The sequence below is a fragment of the Manis pentadactyla genome, chromosome 1 (assembly GCF_030020395.1).
Source record: "Manis pentadactyla isolate mManPen7 chromosome 1, mManPen7.hap1, whole genome shotgun sequence".
NCBI classification, from domain to species: Eukaryota; Metazoa; Chordata; class Mammalia; order Pholidota; family Manidae; genus Manis; species Manis pentadactyla.
Window position 1 is genome coordinate 12,744,800 of NC_080019.1, and position 10,326 is coordinate 12,755,125.

At 59.3% G+C, this 10,326-nt stretch overlaps 1 protein-coding gene across 2 annotated transcripts; it reads right to left on the bottom strand.

Annotated features, from left to right (window-relative positions):
• Positions 1-4,425: 4,425 nt before the first annotated feature.
• On the bottom strand, positions 4,426-10,326 carry FGF17 (fibroblast growth factor 17). Of its 2 annotated transcripts, none has more exons than XM_036889026.2 (5): positions 10,058-10,326; positions 9,837-9,873; positions 6,807-6,951; positions 6,451-6,557; positions 4,426-5,319 (listed from the first exon to the last, which is right to left on the bottom strand). In XM_036889026.2, exons 1-5 carry the CDS (start codon positions 10,090-10,092, stop codon positions 5,026-5,028), a joined length of 618 nt encoding a protein of 205 aa, XP_036744921.1. In that variant the 5' UTR covers positions 10,093-10,326; the 3' UTR covers positions 4,426-5,025. The 2 variants fall into 2 exon arrangements, with proteins under 2 accessions (XP_036744921.1, XP_036744920.1); XM_036889025.2 differs by having other exon boundaries at positions 6,807-6,984.

The following is a 10,326-nucleotide window of genomic DNA, read 5'->3' on the forward strand; positions in this document are numbered from 1 at the left end:
GTACCTCGAGGCCTTGAGGATGGGCGCCTGCATCCACAATAGGGGGCTGGGGCTCCTGCCCCTCTTGGGCAGGCAGTCCCGGCCCTAGACACCTAGTTCTCAGTTCCTTTGTCCAGCAAGGTCACTGGTGCCAGATGTCCTGACTGGACTCCAGCCCTGCAGCCTGCCCCCTTCCCAAGGCCCGTGCAAGGGGCCTCTCTGTCCGCTCTCTCCTTCTCACTCCAGTGCCCCTTGCTCCGCCCCCTGCACCAACCTGCCAGGGAGGGGGAGCCCCAGGGACACTCCCCCTGTGCCTAAGCCATCTAAACATTAACTCCTAGACAGGCTGACTGGGGTACAGGGCACCTAAGGAGTAAAGGAGGCCATGGAAAACAAAGCCAGAGGAAGAAAAGGGAGAGCAAGGACCTAGCAGAGACCCTTTCTCACCAGTTTAGAAGCCACACCCCTACCTCCCAGCACTGGACCCTCTGTCTTCAGGACCCTAGAGCCTCAGCCACATCATACAGAACCGGACCAGCCTGTCTCCCAAAATTGTATCTGCTCCCTCCCCTTCTCAAAGCCCCTTTTCTCCTTGCCACAGTGCAAAGGCCAAACCTCAATAACTGACCCAGTCATTTCCAGCCACCTCTCTATGCAAATTTGCACTTCTAGCCAAACCTATTATCTTGGCTACCTTCTCCTGAACACAGGGCATATTCTCCTGCCTTGAAGCCTTCCTTCTCACGCTGTTTGCACTCTCAGTATTTCTCCCCTTTTGTGTCTTTTCTGCTGATCCAAACCCTGCTTGTTCTTAAAGATCATGCAGCTCCCGGCCCTTCCCAGTGCCCCTACCCTGGGAATTCTCCCTCCCTGCCACCCATCCTGCCCCTCAAGGCATTGAAGACAGGCCAGAATCTGGACTATAATACTCACTAGCCAGAACCAGGGATGAGTTAACATCTCTGAGTCTGAGTTCACCCACACATGATGTGGGAACAATCTTACCCCCTAAATAAGGGGTGACACGTGAGCATGGCTTGTGAGCTGCCTGGCACATCTCTGGAGTTCTCTCTACACATTAGTGTCCTGATTTCCAACAGCTCTTACCTCCTCCTTCTCTCGTTTGGGTGTACAAATGCTGCTTTGCTAGCTCAGATTTCCCAAAGTCCCACTAAAGAACTGCCTTTGTATGGGTTTATCCTCCCAATAAATGTCAAGTGTCTTGAGAACTTGACAGGGGATGACACTATATATCTTGTCAACCCTTTTTATTAACTAAAGGGCTAGCAGTGCTTTACATGGTAGGGAGTAAGTAAAGATTCAGATTTACTGCTTGAGACCCCTCCCCACCCAAGTCCACCTGTGGTGGAGTGTGGAGGCAGGGTTCTGGCTTCTCATTCTGCTCCACCTGCAGAGACTGGAGGGTGCTAGGCTGATGGCTTCTTTCTGGACCTTCCATCAGTTTCATCCCCCAGTAATACTCTGCAGTGTGCCGGGCTGTTCCTTTGGGGAAGGCAATTTCTACTTCTGGGGCATGTGCTCTCTAGCACATAAACAAGAACAGTTTTGGACAAGCTGTGATACATGCCAAGGAAGGGCGAGTAGTGGGCCAGAGACAGTGAGGGCAGCCTATGGAGCAGAGCATTCTGGGGAAGGGTGTGCTAGGCAGTGGGAACCTCAGGATCCCAGGTGGGCACAGCATGCCTGCTGGATGGCAAGGCTTGCAATTTCGCCGTCAGTCCTGGAGGGGAGTTGTCAGGATGGGCCTGGGAAGGGAGCCTGGACAGGACTGGACAGGAGTCTTGAAAACCACACTAAGGAGTTTGCTAGTGATGGTGTAACAGAGCAGAGCTGTGGGTTATGGCCGGGTAAGGTAAGCGGAACAAACCGTGTGATGTCCTGGTGGGGGCTTGGGGGGGGTCAGGGGGCAAAGAGGCCATTTAGCATGCGTTGCAGTAACTGAGACAGATCCCAGTGAGGTCTGGCAAAGGGGCAGAGCTCCAGGGCTGGGGAGAAAAAGCAGTCGTGTGCAAGGTGATGACAAGCAGAAGAACAAGGAGAGGAGAGAGTCACAGAAATCTTAGGGAATGTTTCTATGAACAGGAGCCAGCAGAGAGAGGAGGCCCTGTAGCAGCAGGAGGATGAAGAAAAGACAGCCTGTAGGAGGCAGGCTGAGGTTGTCCAGGCCTGTGAGGCTGAGGACACCTAGGTCTGGGGCAAGACTTTGGCTTGGTGACTGGGAGGTCACTGGCCATTGGAGTCTAGGGGACAGGTTGAACAGAGTGATGTAGGTAGAAGCTAGCTTTCTGGGACTACAGAGTGAGTGGATTTCCCCTCTGACTTCCTGCTTTGGCTACCTCTTCTTCAGCTGACTGCTTGGACAGCACAGAGAGGGGGAGGGCAATAGGAAGGCTAGTCTTAGCCTGAGTTCTTGGTAACCCTAAAGAACACAGCCTTTGAGGCACACTGCCAGAACCTCCCTCCACTCTGTCCTCCCTGAGAGGACGCCTTTATCCTGCTCTAGGTTTCCCCCAGTGCCCACCTGCCTGTACCCTTGCCTAGAACCATCAGGTGCACAGAGGCAACCAGCCCTGCTGTAGCCAGGCACAGGCGGTCTGCGTCCAAGAAGCCTCCTTCCCACCATGCAGGGCGCATGAAATCCCTCTGTGGTCCCTTTATCAGACATCTGTTCCTTTGGCCTTTCCCTTTTAGCATCTTTGAAATCACCAGTTTAGAGGGGATGAGCTTAACAGACTGCTCCAGCGTATGAAGAGGCACCTGGGTACGGAGCCTGCATTTGGCAGAGGCACTAAAAGGCATGGTGGGGAGCTTCAGAGAGTCATGCCAGGGCCCGAGGCCACCAGGAGGACGCCATCTAAGGTGGCACAGGCCTCCAAAGCTGCCTTCCTCCCTCACCCGTCCCCACTCTCTGTCCCTCCCTGCCAGATCTCACCTTAAAAAGCCAGAAAGGGAACAGTGAGGGCTTTCTGGAGCTGGCCCCCAGAGGCCTGACTGTGCTGGGGAGGTCACAGGGAGGGAGGGAGGGGCAGGAGAATGGCAGAGAAGAAAGGGCAGGCGAGACAAAGGGCCCTCCACCTTTGAAGCTGTCTCTAACCCGAGCCAGGGAGGGTTGGGGTGGGCCTGAGGGCCCGGCCAGGAGGCAGTCTAGAGCTTTAAAGAATGTCTCAAATTCCTGCACAAATCAGAGGGATTGTAAGAGCTCCCCTCCCCAACATACCTCCTTCCCAGCCCCCCAAGTCCAGACTTCCACACCTGGGGGCCCGAACCCTTTGTCCCCAGGTAATTGCTGGGCGTTGCCCCTGCATTTAAAATCCCATTGAACTTGCCAGCTATCAGCTGTGGCTCCAGACCACCCTCCCTACACCCCCCAAGAAACGACCCCCAACACATCTCCCGCAGTCTTCACCAGGATTAAGACTCTTTGTTTCTGGGTGGGTTGGTGGGGGCAGGGGGAGAGGAAAAGCAACCTGGTGGAAAGCAATTATGACGAGCCGGACAGAGAATGTCTGCCGGGCCGGGACCTCCCTCCTGGCCGCTGCCTTCCACACTGCCCCGAGCTGGGGGTGTCAGTCTCTGCTCCAGCCCTCAGCGAGGGCGAGGGGTGGGGGTGGCCCCAGACTCCGTCAACTCGGCCTGCTGCTTCACTCGCCTCCCGTTTTAACTCAACCACTCCCATTTTTTCCTTATTTTCAGGCCATTTTTGGGAAAAGTGAGAAGACAGGTCTTTCGTTCTTATTCTTCTCTTTCCATAACCCCCTCCCCGTTTTCTCAGAAAGGAGAGGGAGGGGAAACTGAGGCTGGGGGAGGGCGGTCCATCCACAGAAGAGGGGTCTCGGTGAGGGTGATTCCCCTGAAGCAGTGGGTTTACGGCCCCCGAGCCCCACTCCCCGAGGGCACACCCGGAGGCGCGAGCGCAAGCCCACCCGCGCGGCCGGGCTCGGGCCGCCGCCCTCCCCGCGCCCCCGAACCCACCCCGGGCGCCGCCGCCCGCGCAGGGCCCCGCTCAGGTGCGGCCCGCCCGCGAGCCCGAGGCCACCTGCCGGCCCCGCTTCCCCTGCCGCCCGCCGGCCTCACCGGAGCAAAGCAATCTTCTCCGGGCCAGGAGGCCTCCGCGCCCTCGGCCCGCGGGCCCGGTGCCTCGGCTGGACGCCCGGCCCGGCTCGGAGGCCCGGCCGCCCCCAGGGCTGGGGTTCTCTTCGCCCAACAGGTAGCACGGGACGCGCAGCGCGCGCCAGGAAACCAGAGCCCGCGCGCTGGGAGGGGCGCCCGGCCTCCAGCCCGCAGGGGGGCGGAGGTGCCCCGGGCCACCCGGACCCTGCTTCCCTCGGGCGGCGCCGCCCCTGCACCTGCCGGCCGGGCCGGGCCTGGACGCTCCTCTCTCCCCGCCGGCACCGGGAGCGTCGCCGCGGTTCTTGCAGAAGCTAGTTTGTTACCAGTTACGTTTTGAGTGGGATCCTTCTACACCGCCTCCCCACCCCCCACCCCTTCGGATAACCCGTTTGCAGGAAGATGGTTTTATTTTGGGTGTGGGAGTTGGGCGCGGGGCTGCAGGCCTGGGGAGTGGGTTGTGAAGCATGACCAACCCTTTTTCCCCCTCTTTCTTTTCTCCTGAAACGAACCCAAAGTCCCTTCCTAGACTCTAGTCATCAAGAATTTGGAGGCTGGGGACAGACTGAGGACATGGGAAGCAAGCTTTAAGGAGAGCCACCTCCAGACAGTGTCTGCAAGGCCTTAAATCTGCTGACTTTCCCACCTGTTTCAGGGGGCCTGAGTCCAGGGTGCCACCACAGTTTCTCTCCCGGGGTGGCTCCACCCCCAGGAGGCCCATCGCAGTGTGGCACTGGCCCTGCTTTGCGGCGGTCCTGTCCCCTTCTGGCCTGGGGCTCTGGTGCTTGCCGGTCCTCAGGGATCCCCGTGGGGGTTCGGGCTCTCTTCCCTCCACCCCAGCCCAGTCTTTAGACCCGGGGAGCAGGGCTAAGGGGGGTGGGCAGGCCGGTGAGAGGCAGCCGCGCCCCCTGTTCCCGACTATGTCAGGGGCTGCGGCCTCCGAGTGCGCTTGGTCCGCCGGGTGGGGGCTGAGCCCACAAACTCAAACTGCTTCTGCCTCTCAGCGTGGTTGGGAAAGGGCAGCTGACCCTGGTAGAGGCGCTTGATGAAGTGGGCCTCTCTCTGGTTCTGGCGGCTGCGGGAGGCCTGGCGCGGCCGACCCTGCCTCGTGAAGGCCATGAACCAGCCCTCGTGCCGGGCGTTCTGGAAGGCTGTGTAGTTGTTCTCCAGCACTATCTCCGTGAACACGCAGTCTTTGCTCTTCCCACTGGGCTGCGGGGGAAGGAAGGAGAGGAGGAGAATTTGTCCACCTACCCTGTCTGGCTCCTCTGCCTTCTGGGCCTGTTTTGTAGGGCTAAGAGGATACGACAGGGGCTGGGAAGATGGGTGCCCTTTTGAAGAGGGAGAATTGGGCGAAAGGAATATGCTGCCTGGAGTAAGATCTGAATGTCATGACAGGCTTGTCACGTGGAAGCTGTACACCTTGAACAAGGTACTTAGCCATGCTGAGCCTCAGTTTCTGACATGGGCATAAAGATCAGGGTTATTGTGCACACCCAGTGGGCATGCTACATGAGAATGCTCCTCAGCCTGGGTGGGTGGAGGTGCTGGGTGGAGGGAATGGAGGCAACAGGCTGATGAAAAGAAGGGGCAGATGTTTATAGAGCACAGCCTATGTCAACAGCCACCCAGCCACCCATGTGACCCTCCAGATAACCTTGACATCATGCCCATTCTTACACATGATGAGCCCAAGGCTTGACAAAATGACCAGACATTTGGTAAGATCATCCAGAAGCAGAAGCCAGGCCTGACCAATGCGAAAGGAAATGGACTTCTACACAGCAGCACTGGAGAGCGGCTACACTTGCGGGTGGCTAAATTCACAGGTGACTACACACTAGTAGGCAGCTATACTAATGGGTGGTCCACACACTAGTAGGTGGCTACACTAATAGGTGCTACACACCATTAGGCATCTACACACTAGTAGGTTAGCGTGCATCTTGCTAGTTGGATCCTGTGGACTCCACTGACCTCGGGGTAGCTTCTGGCCTTGTACGAACGCCCACTTTCAACCCTGATCAGCACTTCAGCACTTAGCCCTCAGCAGAGGGGCTCTAACACCACGCAGGTGCTAAAATTCTTACTCACCGATGCTGGGGTATACCCCAGAACTCAGGGCCAAGGGTCCTTAGGATCAGCCAGGGTTCTCAGAGGGCTTATAGACCCACAGGAACTCCCTTAACTAGAGAAACTAGAGAGTGGCCAGGTTGTCAGGGGGGTGGGGGCAGGAGCAGAGGGCACAGTCCTGGGTGGGCCTAGCAGAGGGGAGTGGGTGTGCCGGGGCCCTGCATGCCCCTCCCTAGCAAGATCAGTTCTCCCCTGTCCTCCAGGCCTCACCTTCCCGATGAGCTTGCCTCTCTTATTCATGCAGATGTACTTCTCGCTCTCAGCCCCCTTGATGCGCACCCGGCTTCCAAACGTGTCCGTCTCTACTATGAGTTTGGCTGTGATGGGGGGGGGAGAAAGACCTCTGTCCATTATGGCTGCCAGCCCTGGGGTATGACACGGGGCTCCCAACCAGCCTGACCTCTGAACCCAGGCCAGGGGCATTGGGAGGCCCTTGGGGGAGGGTCTGCCTCGAAGAGGCTGCTCCCTGCTCTCCTGCTGGGGCTCTGCCCTGATGCAGGATCAGGGATGGACCAGGTGAGTCCAGCCAGCATTGTGGGGGGCCTCTGGCGAGGGCTGGGTCTCACCAAACTTGTTGCCGTCCTCAGCGGTGGCAGAGATGCGTCGCCCGGTGACCTGCACGTGCTTGCCGCTGGTCCGGCTGTAGAGCTGGTACTCGCGGATCTGCCGCCTGCTCAGCTGGTCAGTCATGGCGCCCTGGTCCCTCACGTACTGGTTAAAATTAGGAGACGGGTGATTCTCCCCCTTTGCGGTTACCAAGGGAAAAATAGCGTCAATTTGCTTTGGGTGACACCACCACCAGTCCATCCAGGGGAGAGGGGTGTGGAGGTGAGTGCGGTGAGGGCAGGCCGTTTGTCCTGGGAGACTGAGGTACAGAGCAAAGGGGACGTGTGCCCATGACTTTCACAGGCCAGTGGGTGGGCCAGTCATGACTTCCTGGGGCAGGGAACTGGTGGCTCTCCAGGCTTGGCGGTGCTTGGTGAAGCAGTGCAGACCTGTGGCCGGGACTCTGGGAGCTGGCCCCCATGTTCCATGGCGGAGGTGTGCAGGGGACACAGAATCCCTGCGGTGCGCCTAGGGTTTTAGCTCATCTCTCTCCAGCACTCCAGGGTGTTGACTCCATTAGCATGGCATCCAGATTTCTCCTTCATCCTCCCCGCTGGCCTTGGAGGACACCACGCCTTGCACATGTGCGCGCACACACACACGTGCATACACAGCAACTGGTTGGTTAGGATCATTAGGATCACTGGAGAGAATTATGGGGGCCCTAAGAGCGTCTCCTTAGGCTCCTGTAAGCTTTTCCTTGCAGTCCTACAGTGGAACCCTGAGCACATGCCCATATCGCCTGCCTCTTCCCCTGGGTGCTCAGGGCCCTGAGAGAAGCCAGTCCCCTTCCAGGGCCCCTCCCTTCTCTCCCCCTTAGCTGAGGGAGATGGAGGCAGCAGGGAAAGGTGCCCTCAGCAGTGGCCCAGTGGCTGCTCCCTGGAGGCAGCCTGCCTACACCACAGGCAAGGGTCTCAGGCCAGTCAGGGTTGAGGCCGCCTGCCACTTCCCTGGGAGGGGAGAGGGGCTGTTGCATCTTCATACACACGGTACAAAGCCAGCCATGCACCTTCTCTGGACCACCTGCAGCACTGACTGGGAGATGGGAAGGCCACTCACTCCCTGCCCCTCTCCCGTGAGGTGTCACCTGGGATGACATTTCCCAGCTGCTGGGGACAACCTCAGCTCTAGCACTATAATATTTTTCTCCACCTGGATACTGTGGGCTTATGCTAGGGACAGCCTTTCCCTGCCCCAAGTCCTCGAGTCCTCCGTTATCCCAGGCCCATTCGCAACCATCTGGACAGAGCTAGGCCCAGCCCCGCATCTGCAGGGAGCACTTTCTCCTACAGGTGGGTGGACAGTATCAGTTTGGGGGAAAGGGGAGGTGTGGGAGTAGCAAGAAGCTGACTGGACCCTGCCCAGGGCTGACCCCTTTCAAGGGTCCCTGCTCATTTCCCACTCTAGCTTGTCCGTTCACAGGTCATGAGTGTTGCCAGGCCCGCAGCCCAGGAGGGCAGGGTCTGCAGGACTCAGGTCAGCAATGCCCACCAGACCCTGGGAAAACCTGAGGCCAGCATTTGTTTTGGGTACCTGGCTCCCCACCAGGGGGTGGGGTCCGGCTGACCCAGGACCAGTGGTAGGGTCCAGCCTGCCGCAGCCTCCTGGCCCAGGCTCAGGCCCTCCGCCCCTCTTGGCGGGCAGCCTCCTTCTGGCTGGCTGTTTCAGGTCGGGAGCGGAGAGGGCCCCCCCAAAGCCTCCTCCTCTCCTCGTCCCCCTTCAAGCCCTGCACAAAAGCAGCCCCACGCCCCCCCAACAGCCCACAGCCCACAAGTCGCTCTCCCCGCGGGACCTTGCTTGTCCCTTTCATGTTCCCGCTGCGGGGGGACCTCCCCTTCCACCGCTGCAGACAGCTGCTTGTCAGACGGCCCCTCAAGCATGGCTGTGGTCCGGCCTGCTGGCCCCCCCACCAAGGGGGGTGAGGGGGCACTTCAAGGGGGAGAGGACAGCTTTGCCACCTCCCCTGAGTCCTGAATGGGGCCTCAGCCAGGCCATAAACGCCCCGGCCAGCCGCACCATTGTGCTAATTCCCCTTCCAGAACAGGTTGGGCCCTCCCCCAGCCCCCTCCTGGCCAGGCTGGGGGCTTTCTTCTTGCTTTCCCTGGATGTGTGAAGCAAAAGGGGGAAGGAAAAGCCGGGGGGAGTTGTCTCTCTCTCTCTCCCACCCCCCCACTGCTTCAAAGGCAGCCCCTTTCCCTCTCCCAGAGAAAAGGCATTTACCTTAAAAAAAAGTCCCCACTGGATATGAAGAGAAGCGGGCCTCCGGCCTGGGGAAGCCAAGCGATCTCGCCCCAGAGCGGTTCTGGACCAGTGCATTTTAATAGCTGCACTTTTATGGAGGGTCACAAAAAGGGACCGAGCCTTGCACAGGGGGCTGAGGCTGAGGAGGGGTGTGTGTGTGTGTGTGTAGGTGGGGGGCTGACTTGGGGTGGGGGGACTGTGGGCAGGCAAACCCTGAATCTTGTCCCAAACGAACCTCTTTGGGCTTGACCTCGCTGCCCTGTAGGTAAGGAGTCGCCCGGCCCTGGCTGGGCATCCTGACTCCCATGAGACCCCAGGGACAGCAGCCCCCCAGGGCATCCGTGTTGGAGTCGGGCGGTGGGCGGAACACGCTGGACGGACACCTGTGCTTCAGGTATACTTGTGGTGCCAGCCTCATAGGAACCGTCTGCCAACCATCCTTCCTCTTGCAACCACTCTGGGCTCCATCCCTCAAGCCCCTAAGCACTTAGCCCTGGGAGAACCCCAAGTGGAGGGATGGAGAGAGAAGCCGAGATCCCAGGGGAAGTAGAGGAAGGACAGAAAAACCTCAGTCAATCCCCAGATCTGCCATAGCACCTTCTCATTCAAAGGCTGACACCCTCCCTCCCCCAAACCTCAGAGCCTTCTGGACCCAAGGAGAGGCCAGAACCTGCCTCTGTCCACCCACAGGAGACTGCTCCCCACTGCTGGTAGGGTGGGAGAGAAAGCCACTGGGGGCGCCGGCCTACCTGGGTTTGACAGCAGAGAGTCAGTAGCTGCAAGCACCTGTGTGGGGAGAGAAGGCGGACCCAGGGGTGAGTGCTTAGGCCCCCCCAGGGCGCACCCAGGCACCGCCTGCCCGCCCCCCTGCCCCGCTGCTGTGCCTGTGGGAGTCCCGCTAACATTAGGGCTGCCCCCAGCTGGAAACAGCAACAAGACTGCAGTGGGAGAGGACGCACAGCACACTTACAGGGTGAGGCTGGGCAGCAGGCGGCTGGCTCCCATCGCCGGAGAGATTTCTTGGGGCCGTTGCCCCCCTGCCCCCAAACTCAGGAGCAGATGTGGGCAGTCCCCAGGGGTAGAGTACCAGACAAGCCAAGGTCTCTTCAAGCCACAGGTTTTCAGTGGGGGAGAGGAGGAGAGACAGGGGGGAGGAGGGGGAGAGAGAAGAGGGGAGGAGAAGGGGGGGAGGGCGTAATTGGGAGACTGAGGTGTGAGGTGTCCACCTTCCTGGCCAGT

What these genes read in the sequence shown, in the direction of transcription:
- FGF17 (XM_036889025.2), bottom strand. Translation starts at nt 10,092, where the DNA reads ATGGGAGCCAGCCGCCTGCTGCCCAGCCTCACCCT. An exon ending in CTGCTGCCCAGCCTCACCCT is followed by an intron (nt 9,874 to 10,057) that starts GTAAGTGTGCTG and finishes CTCCCCACACAG; the next exon opens with GTGCTTGCAGCTACTGACTC. An exon ending in CTCTCTGCTGTCAAACCCAG is followed by an intron (nt 6,985 to 9,836) that starts GTAGGCCGGCGC and finishes GTAACCGCAAAG; the next exon opens with GGGGAGAATCACCCGTCTCC.